Raw genomic sequence first — 19,740 nt, forward strand, 5'->3', positions numbered from 1 at the left:
ACTCACGAAAACTTCAAATTGAAAATTGCAGGAATTAAACATGAGTTACAAAGAAAAGGAGTTCATTTTGATAAAACGTACAATCATTTTATTCAACAGTCTCTTTGCAACATCTCGACATCGAATTGCTGTTTTCTACAATGCAAAGAATGTCCTGGAATTGAAGCTTGCATTAACGAATTGAAAGAAATATTTCAAAAAAACCTTATTTCGGAAATTAAATACAGCCAATGGAAAACCACAGATAGGTAAGTATTTGAGATATTAATTAATTAATTTTAATTAAATATAATTTTTTTACAATGTGTAAAGTAAAAACAAAATTATTTTTGTCAATAAGTAATTATAAAAGATAAATTTCTAAAATTTACTATTGTATATAAAAATCATATAATGATTATTTCAAGAGTATTTATATACATCAATTTAAATATCGAAAATCATTGATACTTTTTACAAATTAAGTATAGTTAAAAATATAATTTTAGAAAACAATGAATGTGGAATTTTGCATGTATTTATATTCTTTGTATTTTTTTATATGTTTATTTTTAATATTTTTTATTTATTAATTTATTTCATCTGGTTTTACAGATGTGAAATAAACGAAGCTATTAAATCAGTGGACGATTTCTTAACTGAGCTTCGATTTGAATTTCCGGATTTAGTGAAACACGATTTTTTAGCAAAATCACAAGCGTTTTTTTTTAAAAATCTAAAAAAGGATTTAGAAGATTTAGAAATGGTGGTCTGTTTAGATTTTGCAGAAAATTATTCTTTTTTTGTACAAGACGCGATTCAATCACATCACTGGTCCAATAGTCAAGCTACGTTGCACCCCTATGTAATTTATTATCGCGAAAACGGCAGTATTAAAAATCTCAATTTTGTTTTGATTTCTGAAAAAACAACTCATGATACAAAATCAGTACACCTATTCAACTCCAAATTGATGGCTTATTTAAAAGAAAAATTTGCGCATAAAAATATCCAAAAAATTTATTACTTTTCTGATGGAGCTGCTTCACAGTATAAGAATAAATATAACTTCGTTAATTTAGCACTCCATCAGGAAGATTTTGGGATAAGAGCGGAATGGGTATTCTTCGCAACCTCCCATGGAAAAGGAGCTTGCGACGGAATAGGAGGGACTGTAAAAAGACACGCGTATCAAACCAGTTTGCAGCGAATTAATGGGAGTAGAATCACAACTGCCAAAGACCTTTTCCTATGGGCGCGAAATTTCTTTAAAAATATTCATTTCGATTTTTGCTCTGTCGAGGAGCACAAAATCCACGAAGAAAATCTCCAAAATCGATTCCAAAACGTTTTGACGATTAAAAATACACGCCAGTTCCATCACTTTAAACCTATAAATGCAACAACCATCGAATGCAAACAATTTTCAGGAGATAACAAATCGGTAATTAATAGTTTGTTCAAAGCAAAAAAAAATTAAGAATCCATTGTAAACTGTAAGCGAAAAAAGTGAATAAATAAATCAATTGATACATGTTATTACCATACATAGAAGTGTGTAAAATTTTTTTCTCCAAAGTACTAATATGCAGGCTGGCGCCGTTGAACGTGCTTGGCTCTCGCGCGGCGTTGCTTGCGCGCAGTATGCAGCGCTCGACAAAAAGTCAAATTATAAAAAAGCTTTTCATTTGCACTAAGATTTCTTTTCAGTTCTTGTTTACCTACATTTTAAAGAACATTTAGCAAAAAAAAATTTTTTTAAATCGCGTGTAGAAAGCACTTAAAATTGCATTTGTTTATAAAAAAATTATTGAAAAATAAAAAAAAATTAATTTTTTAAAATTTTTATTTTGTAACTCGAAAGTACATTTACTCACTGATATGACCATAAATTTTTGTTCAATTTGTGCAAAAACTCAAATAGTTAAAATTATTTTATTAAAAGGGTTCAAAAATCTTTAATTAACAATAAAAAATATAAATAATTTAAATATTTTTAAAATACTTGGTAAAAATATTACCAGATACTAGTACTTTCAAATACAAATACTTATTTCAAATTTTGCAACTTTGCGAAAATAGGGGGGCCACTTCAGGAATTTTTACTCTATATTTTCGAATGATTGTAGAATTAAAGAAATTCGTAAATAAATGTAATAGAACATTTTTTTGAGTGTCTGAAAATTTTGAGAGTATTAAATATTTTTTTTAAATTAAATTTGAAACTTCTTTTTGTATTTAAATTTTTGTTTGCTTTTGTTTCAGGAGGAGAGCGAGCTCTCGAGCAAGCGGTGGGCCAGTGCGCCCCGCCGCTCGGACAGCCCCTGCATCCTGGGGGCTCCAACGTCAAGGGAGGTGAGTACTTTCAAAAATTTTAATATTTATTTATATTTTTTACATTTTGTGGCACGCATACTTGATTAACGTATTGTTTTAACCTCAGTTATAAAAATTTAAAAGCAATTATAACAGAAACAAAAAATTAAGCAAATAAAGTATTTATTTCATTTCTTCTATTTATTTACTTTGTTTTGTCTACGTAATTTACAAAGTAAATAAATAGAATAAAGAAATACATTCAATTGACACTCAAAAAATATGTATTTGACTCAGGGCCAACTATAGACTTTTTATTTCTTTCAAATAAATTTTATTTGGTTAAAATAAAAATTTTATTTATGTCGAACGAAACTTTTATTTAAAATAAATAAATAACCTAGTTGGCTCTGAGACAAATATGATTTTATTTAACTCAAATAAATTATATTTGGTTCAAATAAAAATTTTTCTCTTGGTGCAGTAAACCAAACAATTAGTTAAATTATAAACAATTATAGTCAATTATAGTCCATTATAAGAATTATAAACAATTAGTTGCAATTAATTACAAAATAGTTAGTTCCGTTTTAGTTAGGAAAAGAATTTCGTAAACAATTTTTGTTGTTAAGTTTAGAAAAACGGTAGTCTCCATTCGTTTCTTTTTTTAAAAAACAAAAGGGTTTGGGATAGTTTAGAAGGTAGAAAAAAATCTATATAAAGCAATAATTTCTTTTGATTTATAAAGTGTAAATTTATAGTTACAGTTGTTTTGCGTTGACTTTCTAATGTGACGTGAAATTTGCTACAATATCAAAAACATGAAGGTTGAAACGATTAGGATTGCAATTACGTCGGTGTTAATGATAGAGAGAAATGCGAAAACAACAGTTAGGTATGATCTGAAGGGTAAGGCATTGGATACATTCGTTTTTATCGTCTCCTATTCTTCTCTCGGCTGCGGTTTCTATGAAGGCTAACGCATAATAGCGCAATTATATTCTCATTTGTCTTTAGACTTTCTGGTCTCTTTTTGCCGCCACAATCTCTCTCCCCCCCTCGCTTTGGGTGAATTATTCGAATAGTTTGCTGACTACTTGTTTGCAATGATCATAATAATAAATATTAAGATACACATATTTTTAAAGAAATATTTTTAGTGAATATTTTTTATTTTTTATAATTTAAAAAATATTATTATAATATTATTGTTAGTTAATTTTGTTTAGTTCTTTTTTCTAAAAGTATAAACAGTTGGTTTTTTCTAAAAGAGTAAATTGTTGGCAGTGAAAAAAATAGAGAGGAGAAAAAATGCGTTTTATAGAATAATTGTAATTTCTTTTGCGTCGGTCAGTGAGGAATGGAGAAGAAGCCGCTTTGAACTGTTGACGATTTATTCGCGATATCGTAAAGCGCCACCCACAGGGTAGGCCATCTATGATGGGTGTGACTCCAAGTTGGCATTCGCTGTATGCATATTAAGTCGTGCAAGTAACGTAAAGAATACACGAGAATCGCGACTCGCTAAAGGTAGTCTTCCATCTCGTTGCTTGAAAAACTGTACTCTCCTTCCCTCTCTCTCTCTCTCTCTCTCATTCTCTTTTGGATTCTGTTAAACCAGTGGCTTGAAAATGTACTTCTCACAGCGTGGGCGAAATTTCTCTTCACATATTATATGCCCCCGAGCACATGTGCATGACTGAGGATGAAACACTTTGTCATCGCAAAGAATTCACCGTTGCACTGTATTCTCTTATTGAAATTTCTTCTTTTTCTCTATTTTCTTCTTTTTGTTCTCCTCCTTTTTCTCTTCTCCTTTTCCTTCTTATTTTTCTTTTTCTCTTTTTGTTTTTTGTATTTTTCTTTTTCATATGTTTTTAATTTTTCATTCACCTAAATTCTGACTAATTTTGTTTCTTCTTCTTCTCCTCCTTTTTCTTCTTCTTATTTTTCCTCTCCTCTTTTTGTTTTTTTATCCTTTTTCTTTTCCATCTGCTTCTAATTTCTAATTTACCTAAATTCTGACTATTTTTTACTGTAAAACGTAAGAGAGCCTCCATATTGGATCCACCATTTTGAATTTTCAGTAACCGAAGTCAAATTTATTATCAACGACTCCAAAAAGACAATAATAGTATTTTGTGCACCAAGTACGGAAAGAAGATGAAATGATCAACCATTTTGAATTTTCAAAAACCGACGAAGGATTTTTAATTAGCGATTCAAAAAACCCCCTAGTAGTAATTTTCGTCAGGGAAACTCAATATTTTTAATTTTCGTCGTCCATATTGGATACGCCATTTTTAATTTTAAAAAAACGGAGTCAAATTCGATATCACCGATTCAAAAATCCTCTAAAAGTAATTTTCGTCAAGTAAACTCAATATTTTTTTAATATTCGTCTTCCATAATGGATCCTTCATTTTGAATTTCGACAAGCGAACGTCGAATATTTAATCAGTGACTCCAAAAACCCTCTAGAAGTAATTTTCATTAATTAAGCTCAACTTTTTTGATTTTTGTCCGCCATATTGAATCCGCCATTTTGAATGTCGAGATCGACTTCGTAATCGTCGAACTGAGGAACATTTTAATTGCAAAACGACGACGAAAATTAAATTATTTTTTTAAAAATCTCGGACGTTGGAGGGGTAAGAAAAGAATTGAGTTTATACTTTGAGGATTTAATTATAGGACACAATTTTTAGAAACTTGATTTTTTGGCGGAAAATTATGACGAGCGCATCTTAATTTCCAGTCACAGTGAACTTTTTTTTGAACATGTATATATTATAATTTGTTTTGCAGCTAAAAGAAAGGAGCTCACATTAGTCCGCAAGCTTCCGTGTTTAGCATCTGGTGTGCGACGACAGAATTATCAAGTTCATAATCATTGCTTGTAAATTACTCTCTTGGCCATTTCACAATCAAAATAAGGAAATAAAATTGTAATAGTCGTAAAAAGAGGACTTGTTTCTTGGATAATAAGCGTGTGAGTTTATTTACATATCTGGTGGGGGAATGTTTTTATTGTCAAGTGGCATTTCTCTCTCTCTCTGTTTTTCTTACTATTTTCCTCTCACTTCCTCTCTATGTCTCTTTCTCTTTTTCTATCTCTTCCTCTTTCTGTGTCTCTTTCTTTTTTTCTCCCTATGTCTCTCTCTCTTTCTCTTACTCCTTTTCTCTCTCTCTCTCTTTCTTTTTTTCTCTCTCTGGTTTAAAGAGAGAGAAAAAGAGGCTGACAGAGAAAGATAGAGAGAGAGAGAAAATAAGAGAAAAATTAAGAGAGAGAGAGAGAGAGAGAGAGAGAGAGAGAGAGAGAGAGAGAGAGGGAGAGGGAGGGATGTAAAGAGTAAAGGAGAGAAAATGAGCAAGAAAGAGAAAAATAGTACAAGACAGAGAGAAAAGAAGACGTAGAGGGAGAAAAATAGTGAGAGAGAGAGAGAAATTCTTTTATTCCTTGTGATGAGTATTGGTCCTTTCACACGGACGCCCGCGATCCTCTTTATGCGAACTAGTGGAACATAGGACTTTAATTCCGAGCATTAGGTACGATACGATTCCGTTAGGTGGATGTATCCGCGAGCTTCCCACGCCAATTAAACATGACTCATTAACGGGCAGAAGCGGTAGTTAGGATCGATGCCTTGGACTATAAGCAACCCTTCTCTCTTTCTCTCTCGTGATACAACTCTCCGTGTGCAGGAGCAATCGGAACTAATCTTGACCATCCTCGCTGACTGTTCGCATTGCAATATTACAGGCAGAGTGGACCTGATGCTGCATCGGTTACGCCATGTTCTTCAAAGTCTATGTATAACGCGTGGGGTTGATACGGATGATGTCCATGGAAAGAAAACATCTTCTCAGAACACGATCGTCGTTTCTATGAGGCACGAACTTACTTTTCTCCTCCGTATCTTGGAGTTCCACTCTCCTCTCGATTCAAATTAAATAGAGCAGCTCATATTTTACAAACCCTAGAATTTTCCTGGTTGAATTGCGGATTTCTCTGTTCACTTTGAAAGTTTCAAATAGCTAAGACTAAAACTGTGGATCAAAGCATAATTTTAATCAAATTTTTGGTATCAATTTGATTCAGTTTGGTATCAACTTGATACCTTCAGGAAAACTTGAACTTGCGTTAAAATGTCTGAATAATTTTTTGCTCCAAAGAGAATTCATTAGGTTTTAAATTTCCACTGGCAGTAGAATTAGCTTAATTTTCATTTATCAGAATTGAAATTTATGGAATTTCCAATTAATTTACTTTGTTTATCTCAATTTGATATCGTTAGAAAAACTGTGATGTTCGTTATCCATAACACTGTTCGTTATCAAATTGAACAAGTTTGAGATTTTTATTCCAACTAATGTAAAAAGATGTCGAATGGCAATAAACATTTGTTATATATTTTTTTTCTTTTTGCTTCTAAAGATCTTTATCAACTGAAATGGTTTTTTTCTCATCATCTTTTCATTCTTAGCCTGAGCAGTTTGTCGAGATAGCTTATTTATACGATTCGTAAGTTTAATTGGTCTATTACTATGGAGCGTACCACCTCGACGACTAAATAAAAACAAGCTAGAGTAATGTGTTTGTAAAAAAATTATAATAGAAAAAAATGAATTATAGTATATATCAGTTTTGTGCTGTGATGATCGCAACTACAATCGAAGATCTATTCTTTCTCCTCTCTTATCCTTCTGACCAAATAGATAAATAGCCAAGTCGTTCTCATGCCATAATTGGTCACACACCTGGTTTCTATTGGTAATAAAAGGGTTGTGGCTGGGTGAACGTGAACAGCATTTGGTCCCTTGGTTATGGCTATAGGTGAGATCTGCTTTTTATAGGAAGAGAGAAATGAGAGAATGAGAGAGAGAGAAAACATCCCCGCGTGTAGTGTGTCAATCGCTTTTAACTAACGGGATTAAAAATTATGTAGTTTTGGAGGAGAGAAAAAATTCTCACCTTGCATGTGTAAATAGTTTATTGTGATTTGATAATATCTGTGTAACTTGGAATGTCTTGCTGTGGACAGCTTGTTTCGCGATCGCGACAAACGAACGCAAGGTGTCCGCTGAAGGTACATATAGGCATTTAGACAGACTGTGGGAGCAGGACGAACTGACTCTCTGGAAATGTTGCTTTCTCGGGAAGTTGGCGATAATTTAACCCCTCTCAAGCGTTTATCTAATTCCACATTCTGTTTTTTTTTTTGTTACTTTTTTGAATTCTAAAATAAGTAATTTTTGAAAGTAAAAATTTGATCGAGTTTCTTTAAAAATATGGTTTGTTACTGTATAAATAAAAAATTATTATTATGATCCTGATGTTTTTTTAGAATTTCTGCTAATGTTTTCTGAGGATATCTGATGAATATATGGACAATTTGATGATTTTTGTAGGAATGTGTTATGATTTTAATAGAAACTTCGATAATTTCTAGTAACTACTTTTTGGGTTAAGGTTTGATAATTTCTATAGAAGAATTTATAATTTTATGAAAGGTTTGATGATTTTTGTAGAAGATTTGATGATAATATGGTAGGTTTGATAACTTCCATAAAAAAATAATGATTTTATATGGAAGGTTTAATGATGTTTGTAGAAGATTTCATAATTTTATGAAAAGTTTGATGATCTTTGTAGAAGGTCCAATAATTTTATGGAACGTTTAATGATTTTTGTAGAAGTTGCTATAATTTTATAGAAGGTTTAATGATTTTTGTAGAAGATCTGACAATTTCATGCAAGATTTGATGATTTTTGTAGAAGATCTGATGCTTTTAGTAAAAGTTTTTTGATTTTTGTATAGACGATCTGATGATTTTGTGGAACCCACGACAATTGTTTTTTAAACAATTTTTGGAGTCGAATATCAAATTTGGTTTTTTAAATCAAATTGGAGGTTTTTTTTTTATTAAGGAAGATCTTTTTCCGAAACACGAAGGTACTCAGAACTTTTTTAGAATTCTACTAAAAGTTTGATGATTCTATTCAATTTTTGATGAATTTATTCCAAGGAAGTATTATTAACTAGGAAGCCTGAGAATTTCACTAAAAGTTTTAGGACGTTTGTAGATATTTTAATGGCTTTACAAAAAGTCTAATGATTATTTTTTCGAAGACTTGTTGGTTGCATCAATAATTTGATATAGTTTTCTGCAACGTTTGATGATTTTTTTCAACGTTTGATGATTTTCTTCTAAGTTTGATGATTTTATTAGCCTTCAAAATTTTATTCAAATTCTAATAGTTTTGGTACAAATTTTAGTGATTTAGTTGAATGATTTTCAGTTCGTAATTGTCACCATCTTGTGTTTTATTCTAATTTTAATCCACTTTAGCAAACAGAGAAAAAAGGAAGAATTATATATATTAAATGGAGAAAGATTATATGGATGTAAAATATACATATTAGGATGAGGTACTAGAAATTCGCATTAAATTATAATTACGACATCAAAAGCGCAGCATCTTTTTATCATAAGATAATCATCTCGGGATCTTGAGAATAGTGGATTTCTCTGGAATATTAATGTGTGGCGAGAGAGAAATAGGCGCAGGTTGTGTGTGCGCGCAAAAGTTTTACCCACGATCGTGAAGAAAACTTGGGCTAGGCCGTCATCAAGTTCATCCTCTCTTTGGTTAGACAATGCAATAAAGCACTTTCTCGTCTCCCGGGAGAGTCGCGAGCGTAGGTTTTATATGACGACCAAGATGGTCAGGTCAAGCAACGACCACCGTAACTTCATCAAAGTCGAGCAAACAAAGTTTTCTCATCACATGTGTCAGTGAGTGTGTCTGTGTGTGTGGTGTTTGTTTGTACTCCTTTCTTTTGGATGTTTTGTCACTTATTTACATTTTCATTTTATTGTTTGTGTTATTCTTCGATTAGTGTTTAGTAGCGAATTGTAATTAATAATTATGTATTTGTGTAGTTTTCTATCTTTGTAGTTCGCATTTTTGTATTTTTGAATTTTTTCATTTTTGTAGTTTTACATTTATGTATGTTCCTACTTTTGCATTTTTCCATATCTGTATTTTTTATTTTGGTACTTTTCTATTTTTCCATTTTACGCTTTCAGAATTTTAATTTTCTGGTATTCTTGACGAATTGTGTAATGTGTAAGTGTATAGGCAATAGCCACACCTTCGTGACGATGGGAAGTGTTGCGTTCGAAATCGGCGACTCTTTAGAGATAAAGATGCGCGAGGTACATTTCTGCATTGCCATTCAGAATCGCTGCGTGTGGGCGGCGTGAATCTATTGTTGTAATCGCGTTCTGGACTATCAATGTTGCACTGAAGTGGACGATCATTGCGAGGATGATTCTGTAACGGCACTTGAAGCGTTTTGAGAAAAAATATTTCCCGCGGGTGTCTTCTATGCAGCGTAGAACGTCATTTTCTATTTTATCGCTAACTATTGTTTTTTAATTCGATAATTGCAATTTAATATTGCAAAAATTTTTTCCTTGGAGTTTGTATTCAAGAAAATGTTTTTATTTGCAGTTGTAGGGAGTTAGAATATTTAGTTATGGAAAATACCGTCAGCTGTCTCTAAGACTGTCGAAATTACCGTCAGTTGTCTTTAACAGTTACGAAAATAACCGTCAGTTGTTTCTACAGTTACAAAAATAACCTTCAGTTGTCTCCAAGAGTTCGGAAACTACCGTCAGTTGTCTCTAGAATTGCAGGAACTACCGTCAGTTGTCTCTGGAACTGCAGGAACAACTGTTAGTTGTCTTTAAGATTTCGGAAACTACCGTCAGTTGTCTCTAAAATTACCAATATTACTTTTAATTGTTTCTAGATTTCGGAAACTACCGTCAGTTGTCTTTAAAATTACAGGATCTACCGTCAGTTGTCTCTAGAATTGCAGAAACTACCGTTAGTTGTCTTTAATATTTGTGAAATTACCATCAGTTGTCTTTAAAATTACAGTCCTTTTTCTGTAAAATTCGCGAAACAACCGTCAGTTTTCTCTAATTTTCTGACAACTATAGTCTATTATCTCTAAGTTTACTAAAATTATCGTCAGTTGTCTCTAATATTACACTAATAATCGTGAATTGTGACTACAATTACAAAAACTATCATCATTTATCTTTAAGATTAGGGGAATTACCGTCAGTTGTCTCTTAGACAGCCGAAACTACCGTCAGTTGTACAGATTCGTTTTTTGTCTCAATTTGATATCCTCAAAAAAACTGTGTATATAAAATAATATTTTTATGGAAGGTGACGTATAAAAATAAAACTCTAAAAATAGAAAATAAATAAATGTGGATAGTTTTTCGATAAATATAGATATATAAACACCTGGAGAAATCCCATTCATCTAACAATAAGTGAAAGAATGAACCGTATCCTTGAAACAATTGTTCGTGAAAAGTTCACTTCCTTGTTCCGTAATTATTCCGTAGGCTTTGACGTTGGATGGTTGGTGTTTCTGTTGCTGTTGGAAGTCTGCTAATTTACGAGTCGACAAGTTAGGCGTTGAACGCATCGCATAACATACGAGGTGTGGCCTTATAGATACGCGAATAGTATAACTTTTCTCCCATAGAATCATATATGATGTCCATGTAGTGAAGAAGGGGTGGTCGATGCAAAATAAGTTGAAACTGAGGTGCGTCTTTCGATTGTACCACGGAATTGCTTTGTCGAGGGCATTGTCGAAGGCATAACTCGACGATTCACACGCGGCCCACGGATCTCCCCCTGGCATACATGTAGAGTTTGTATCTTTCTCTCTTTTACTCTTTTCATTATCTTTCTATTTTTCTTTCTTTCTCTCTCTCTCTCTCCTTCTACTTTATCAGCCCACTTTCTTCTTCAACTTCCTTTGTGGTCCATTGACGCGCCATTTGGCACTCATAGACGAAGGCGTGCCCCTTTGACTTCTCATCGTTTCATTCTTGCTTTCAGAGAGAGAAAAAATTTACAATCTGATTGCTATCGCTTTATATTTGTATAGTCTTTCATAATATTGCGGATAATAGGAACATCTTTTTTGACGCGTGCTTTTTTATTCGAAATCATAGGAGCAACTTTCTTTACTATTTTTTGTTGTATTTTTTGTGTTACTTATTGCTGTATGATTTCATATTCTATTTTTATTTTTATATATGAAATCTACCATTTTTTTTATAGATGATTTGATACTTATATCAAAGTTTGATGATTTTTGGAGAAAGATTGATGATTTCACTATGTTTAACGATTTTTGGGGAAAATTTCAGTAGTTTCAAAAGAAGTTCAACGATTTTATTGATATACTGATAGGATTATCAAAAATAGTCTGAATTTATAGATCTGATGATCCACAAACATAATCAGATAATTTTGATGATTTTTGTAGAAAATCTGATAATTTTATGGAAGGTTTGATGTTTTTTGTAGAAGATTTGATGATTTTATGAGGAATGTTTGATGATTTTTGAAGAAGATCCGATAATTTTATGGATGGTATGGTGATTTTCATAGAAGTTGCGATAATTTTATAGAAAGTTTGATGATTTTTGTAGAAGATCTGATTCAGTGTTTGATGATTCTATGCATTTTTTTTATTTGATGATTTTATTCAATGTTTGATGATTTTTATTTTATAATTTTGTATTATCATCTTCCTTACCTTCCATTGTTTTGTTTAATTTTACACATTATCTCATATGGTTTATTATAATTTTTCCAATTTTCATTTAATGCCTCCTCTCGAGAAAACGCAGTTATTGACTAATTGACGATGTTGTACGCATCAATAGAATGGACAAAAGCTCATAAAATTCTTCTTAAATTACACACGATCGCTCCATTCTATTAGGTATATGTTTGATGAATTACATCACTTAATGACTCGATATCTGCAAAAATACAAGGTCGGTAAATTGCAAACTATGATTCGATCATTCAGAGAAAATTATTCTTTGGATTATTCCAAAAATTATTATATCAAATCCAAATTTAGAGAGTTGATACCAAAAAGTAGGATCAAGTTATTATTTGATTGAAACTTGGTAACAAATCGTTGCAATTTGATACTTTCTGGTTTAATAGTGATAAAGAAGTGATAAAAAAAAGTTGTGAAAAAAATAATAAATAGAAATAATATGTACGTGTGAAGTGAGAGAAATTTCTCTCAAGGATGGATTTTTCTTTTTAAAAAAGTATTCGTTGAGGAGACATTGTGGCGTAACCATCTGTTTAGTTTGAAATACCGTAAATAGGACCCATGCGTTTTATTGCGAATTCACGACTCGCCCCATTGATGTGTTGAGTAAATTCCAGGATGATAGGCGCGCGAGACAAGTCGCCTGTAATTTTCGAGTCAATCACTTCGGAAAATGACGCGATGATTGTTACCAACAACGATGACGACGACGACGACGGCGGCGGCTTTGGCTATCCTTCTCTTGGAGAGAAGAGAATAGAGCGAGAATTTAAAGAGAGAAAGAGAGAATATAAATAGAAAAGGAGAAAAAAAGAGAGAATATAAAGACAGAGGGGGAAAAAAAGATGTGTGAAGAGTTTAGATTCCAAAGAACAGATGCTATGCAGGGGAAGATGAGGCCTAACTGCATCTTTTTCTCGTCGATGGAAAGTGGGCCTTCTAGCTGAAGAGAAGTGAGAAGAGCATTGGCTGAGTCGCTGGTAGGACGTGATTTATTATCCATCGCCTAGCATTGGCTGCTGAGTGTAGTGCCCCCTGCCTCGTAAACACGCGTAGCGATCTTCGGTTCAATACTGGTGTACACCAACTTACAAACACTTGGTTTGCGACGTTGTCACGGTCGCAGGTGAACATTCACCTCGTTGTTAATGGATCGAGCTTTATGGCTCTATACTACCCACGTGTAAAACTAGTAGTTGATCCATTGACTGATCTTTCACTCTAAATCCCTCATCCCAACACGGTTCATTCCCAAATGGCAATTCTTTATTCCAAAGAGTCTTATTTATCTAATTGTTTAGTCATTTTCTCTCAATGATGATTTATTTACTCCAATCTTTATTTTTCTTCATTAATGTCATCAAAATTAAACTAATTAAATTAACTATAAAAGATATAATCACAAATTTTCTATGGTTATCAAATTGAGACAAAAAACCGATCAAAATTGTTGCGATGCAACAATTTTAATCCGTTTTTTGTCTCAATTTGATAAACTTAGAAAAACTGCGATGTCAAAAACTTCCAAAGTAATAGATTTTTTGTATGATGAATGATAAAGTTTAGAAGAGTTTCGATCGATGGCGTTTTAATTCAAAGAGTTTTGTTCGATCGAGTTTTAATCGAAAGGTCTTCGATCGAAAGAGTTTTGATCAAAAGAGTTTGAATCAAAAGAGTTTCGATCGAAAGCATTTGGATCGAAACAGTTTCGATCGAAAGGGTTTCAATCGATCGAGTTTGAATCAAAAGGTCTTCGATCGAAAGAGTTTTGATCAAAAGAGTTTGAATCAAAAGAGTTTCAATCGAATCAGCTTCGATCGAAAGCACTTCGATCCGAAGAGTTTCGAACCCAGAATTTAAAGCTCATTCAAGGTCATGAATTAGAAAATATTTCGAGACGTGTTTTGCGAGATTCGGTAAACGTGTCTGAACGCGTGTCTGTCAATCACCTAATTTAAGATTTACAAGCCTTCCGTGACGAGCATCGTAATTGCTGGCTTTCCTCTCTCTCTCCATCTCTAATTCCCTCTCTCACCACGCCGATGAGGTTGGTAATTGGCATTGATAAACACAGAATCTCATCCGTTGATGTTGGGTACATTTAATCTGACGATAGTGTTTAATGATAGTGCACCACGTTTCCGGGGAGATTGATTGATCGATCAAAAAAGAAAAAGACAAATTAAAAAAAAATGAGAAAAACTCAGCGTTGAAATTAAATAATGATAAATTTGCTGTAATGAAAACACCCACCGTGAATGATTAGTTGAATAGTGAAATTTATGTGTAGGGATATCAGAAAATCGATAGTCTTTTGAAAATCTGATTAGTTCTTCTCTAGACTTGCAGAAAATTTAATTTGATAAAAATTTGATGATTTTCTTGGAAATCGATAAGTTTTTGATACAAGTTTGATGATTTTCTTGGAAACTTATAAGTTTTTGCTAGAAGTTTGATGATTTTATAAAAAAGTTTGATGAAGTTTTACTTTGTAGTTTTGATGATTTTATTGAAAACCTGACGGTTTTTATTAAAAGTTTTTTTTAGGTGAAAGTTCCTTAAAATTTTAAGATAGACTATTAGTTTCATTGTATTTCTGATAAGTTTACAAAAAGCCTGACAATTTTATTAAAAATCTGATCATTTTATTACAAGCTTGGAGATTTTATTGAAAATTAGTTGGTTTTGTTTCTATGCGGTTTTCAATTAATTTTGCATTAGTTTCTGATAATTTTTTTAACAATCTTTTGATTTTTGCTGAAAGCTTGATGATTTTAACAAAACATTTGATAAATTTAGTTACAGTTTGATAAAATTTAACAAGAAATTTGTAGTAGTTCTAATAAATTTAATAATAGCTTAATGATTTTACTGAAAGCTCGATAATTAAAATAAAAACTTTATAAGGTTCTTAAAGTTTGATAATAGTACCAAAAGCTCGATAATTGTACAAAAAAATTGTTAATTGTAGTAAAAGCTCTATAATTGTACTAAATGCTTTATAATTGTACCAAAAGCTTCATAATTAAACTGAAAGTTTCATAATTGAACCAGAAGCTTGATAATTATATTAAAAGCTTCATAATTGTGCCAAAAGTTTTATAATAGTACTAAAAGCTTTATAATTGTACCATCAGTTTGATAATAGTACTAAAAAGTTTATAATTGTACCAAAAGCTTAATAATTGTACTAAAATCTTTATAATTCAACTAAAAGCTTTATAGTTTTACCAAAAGCTTGATAATTATACCAAAAGTTTCATAATTGTATCATCAGTTTGATAATAATACTAAAAAGTTTATAATTGTACCAAAAGCTTGATAATTATACTAAAAGTTTCATGACTGTACCAGAAAGTTGATAATAATACTAAAAGCTTTATAACGCCACCAAAAGCTTGATAATGCAAATAAAAGCTTTGGAATTGTACCAAAAGCTTAAGAAATATACTAAAAGCTTAAAAATCCAACTAAAAACTTTATATTTGTACCAAAAGTTTGATTACAGTACTAATAGTTTTATAGTTGTACCAAAAGCTCGATAATTATTTTAAAAGCTTCATAATTTTGTCAAAAGCATGATAATAGTACTAAAAGCTTGATGACTACATAATATTTTTTTTTGTAAATCTTGATGATCCCATTTAAAAAAAAAATTAAAGGAAAATTACTTACTAAAAGCTCTTCAATTCGAAAAATCGAAATTAATTTTACTTCTTCTCGGATAAGAATCAGGAAAGCACAAATTTCCGGGAATAAACGATTATAAAAGAAAAAATTTTTCTCGTTTATTATCCCGAACTAGAATGTGCAATGCCAAGTGTAATTTTACGTTTCTACTCCCTTTCGTTTACCGTGCTGTTTTAATTGAGCCTTGATCGCACACTATCATTGGGATCTAAGTGATCGTTCGCGATGACCCGCTGACCGTAATGACTGTAACGATCGACCACCTCAGAGAGCGAAAGATTATCTCGTTTCATTTTGTTACCAGCAACTTGAAACTTATTTCTTTTTCCATATCTATATACTTTTACATGTGTTCTTATTTGTTCAACTTTATATATAGTCTGTGATTTTTCTTTTGCATTTATAAATAGATCGTTGACTTTATTATTTTAATAGAAAAAATTAATGTTTGCAGAAATTATTTGATGCAAATAGATATTTATTTGTTGTAAGTAAATATTTGTTTGATGCAAATGAATATTTGTTTGGTGCAAATAAATAATTTTTTTTGCAGGTAAATATTTGTTTGATGCAAATAAATATATGTTTGGTACAAACAAATATATGTTTGATGCAAATAAATATATGTTTGATGCATATAAATATTTGTTTGCAGATAAATATTTATTTGATACAAAAAAATATTTGATAATAGTACGTTTATATGATTAAATTTTTTTTTATCGAAAATGAAAATTTGGAAAATTAAAATTCTCTATCAATTAGGGAGTTGTATATTTTTGACTGTAAAAATTAACGACAATGAATATTTTATTCGCCCTTCCGCGTTTTATTCCGTTGAGTTATTATTGTATAATAGAGTATCTATCAACGAGTAGGTTAAAGTGCTATTTATGTGCGGCATAAATACTCTATAGTTGTTTAAGAATGGCATAACAATCATACATGTGTAGTGAATCTGATTAATAGAACTGCATGTCATGCATCATCGCTTATTATTTGTCATGTATATAATTTACGCTTCTAGGCGTGTTTGAACACTGAAGGGAAAAAAAATTATGTAATTCATTACGGAAGGTGTTATTAAATATGAAAATCAATACTCATTATGTATTTCGAAATGTGTATTGTTCTGAATTCTTTATACTTTTTTTTTCTTTTGGGGAATATAAGAGAAGAGATGGATTCATCTCTTCACGAAAGGTGTGTCAAAAGACACGCCTGAAGCACGATTTCCCAATCATAAAAAATAGTTGGCAGTGATGTGTTGAGTATCCAATTACTTTTAATGGTAATAATAGTTTCTTGGATGATATTCAGTTTGGCAGAGACGTTCTTGATTTTTGATCAGAATTTTCAATAGAGACTTGTGATTTTTTTTAAAGTGAATTGATAATTTTGATAATTATAGATATTTAAGTTGTTTGTTAATTTTTAAAAATTTTTTAATTTTGTGAAATTCTATATACGGAAATTTAATATTAATTTAACTAATAATCAGCTTTAAATGTTTTATTAAAGGGTTGATAACTTTATTTAAAAACCTAATAGTTTTATCGAAGGTTTGATGATTTTTGTACAGTCTGGTAATTTTTGTAGAAAGTCTGATGCTTTTGATGAAAGTTTGATGGTTTTACGTAAAACCCGATAGAAAATTTGAAAGAAAATTTCTATAGAGAAATAGATGTTCTTTGAAGATGATCGTTGAAAGTAGTTTATAGAAATAAAGGAGAGAAATAAATTTAGAAATAAATTGCAAGTGAAAAAGTTGACGCCACAATAATCAGTGAATCGCACTTCTCAGTTTATATCTCATAGGTCCTGAATGCAAGTCATGCAGCCAGGAAGCTATTGGCTCCCTACTGGTCGGTAGCTGCGGCGTAATATCATTATTATTTGCTAAATGAACCTCGCGGGGTTAATCAATTAATAGAACTCGCTATTCCTTTTGCTGATCTGCTAGCGCCATTTATTATATCTTCCACTCGGAAGCGAATTTCATCAGAATTCTCAGACGATAGAATTATTCTAAATACCGAATAGAAATAACCAGAAATCATTCGAATTGTAATATTCTTTATTACTTTTGTAAAATTGATTCACTAACTTATTTCTATCATTTATTGCTTCCTTATTGTTTTTATACTTTATTTTTATTTTCTTGTCAATTACAGCGTTGCGTTAAAGAAACTGCAATTTATGATGATGAAGATTTTGAATTTGGACGAGAAAAACCTTTTTGATTAAGTCTTTTTTTTTTGTTGGTGCAGAAGACTATCTAAAATTTGAGATCACGTGTCGAGTGACTAACGAACCGGTCGTTGCTCAAGTGTCATTTCGAGTCCGGCACACGTTTCATTGTACAACTGAGTTCACTTCTTTTGAGTACTTCCTTAAATGGACTTTAAGAAAAGGTACCGACAGTGCGGAAAAAAGGTTAGCGTGTCGCTTTTGCCAGTTTTATCAGCTTTTCTTAGATGCATCTCGTAGTTGAACACGGCGCCATATCTATATTCCTCTCTAGCGAAATTCTTTCTTCCCCCCTCTTTTTCCCTCTCTTCCTTTCTCTCTGTTGCTAAAAGGTTCCCTTGCAGTAAGTGACACTTCTTTTTTCTTTTAATCAAAAACAAGTTTCCTCTTTTTCACGAGAGAGACTGCTGGTGCTAATAGCGCTAGCAAAGGTCCTTTGCCATATGGTAAGGAATACCGTTGGCGAACCGGAACTCTCTTGTAATCGTGTTGTGAAATATTTCCTTGTAGTTTATTTGGATTCATTTGGATTTGAAATTTTTACTTCGTACTGGGGATGTGTAATTAAATTTTTTGAGTTTGTTTCGAAAGAAGTGGTTTTCCTACTGATGGTTACCATAACGATGGTAACTGTAACCACGAATTTCCTTGCAACGGTAACTATGGCAACGAATTCACTAGTAACGGTAATTATAGCAACGAATTTGCTAGAAACGGTATAATTATGACAATAAATTCCCTAGTAACGGTAACCTTAGTAACATTCATTATACTAACAGTTTCACTAGGGACGGTAACCATAGTAGCGGTAGTCATGGCAACCGTTTCTTTAGCTACGGTTACCATAGCAACCGTAACCATGGTAACGGTTAGCTTAGCAAAGTTTCTCTTAGCAACGGTAACGACAGAAAACTTCAACCACGGTAATGGTTGGTTTATCAAAGTTTACTCTAGCGACGGTAATAATTTTCCTATTTACAGTTCCTCTAGGAGTAATGAGCAGGAATAGAGAGAATAGAATACGTCAAAGAAAATTTCCTCTTAGCGATTATTTTTCCCACTGGTTGCATGTGTGGTTGTCAATGTTATTTAACAACTTGTCAAATATTTTTTTCTTCCATTTTGCACTCGCGGGAGAAACGATAAAACTTTTAACGATTTTATTTCGTGTTCGGTTTGTAGAAATTCGGGACAATTTATTTAATTCCACGAAGCTCTTTGCGAGTTGGGCGTAAAAGAGTTTTGCTGCATGTGCATTTCATTAACTGGGAGATATATGTTTGTCATAAATGTACGCGACCTAAATGAAACTTTCTAGGAAATTGAAAAATAAAGTAAATATACGGCCACTCGACTTTAACACAAATTAGGAACTTTGTTTTGAGTTATTAATCTAATTCCATTTTTATTTGTTGTTATTCTGTTTTTTTATTTTATTTCCTTTTTTAGTTCTTTTTAGTCCTATTTTAGTTCTTTTTTTAGTCCTTGTTCAAGTACTAACTTTTTTTAGTCACCTTTTAGTTCTAACTTCTAATTTTTTAGTTCGTCTCTAGTCCAAGTTTTCTCTCTATCGTTTCCGTTGGTAAAATTTTTTTTCAGGAACAATTTGAACCCGATATGAAATTGCCAAATAAATATTGAAATTTATTACAAGTAGAATCATTTGTATTCGGTGTATATAGATATATTTTGCAAGTTGAGCCCGAGGGTGTCGTTTAATATTCCGTTTGCGAGGTTTTAGAGGCAGGGAGAGAAATCATTCTTTTTTTTTTTCTTTCTTCGTTTAGCCAGAGGAAAACGATTATTTATGATTGCGTAATTA

At 31.8% G+C, this 19,740-nt stretch overlaps 1 protein-coding gene across 4 annotated transcripts in view; it reads left to right on the forward strand.

Moving 5' to 3' along the window:
- Positions 1-19,740, forward strand: part of LOC122506950 (Krueppel-like factor 3) — a 461,038-nt gene that overhangs the window by 132,608 nt on the left and 308,690 nt on the right. For all 4 annotated transcript variants that reach the window (XM_043619413.1, XM_043619406.1, XM_043619419.1 and 1 more), the window contains exon 3: positions 2,245-2,334. In XM_043619413.1, coding sequence (XP_043475348.1) covers positions 2,245-2,334 — 90 coding nt within the window. The remainder of the gene's footprint in view (positions 1-2,244; positions 2,335-19,740) is intronic.

This window comes from Leptopilina heterotoma, unplaced genomic scaffold (assembly GCF_015476425.1).
Source record: "Leptopilina heterotoma isolate Lh14 unplaced genomic scaffold, ASM1547642v1 Lhet_114, whole genome shotgun sequence".
In the NCBI taxonomy this organism is placed as follows: Eukaryota; Metazoa; Arthropoda; class Insecta; order Hymenoptera; family Figitidae; genus Leptopilina; species Leptopilina heterotoma.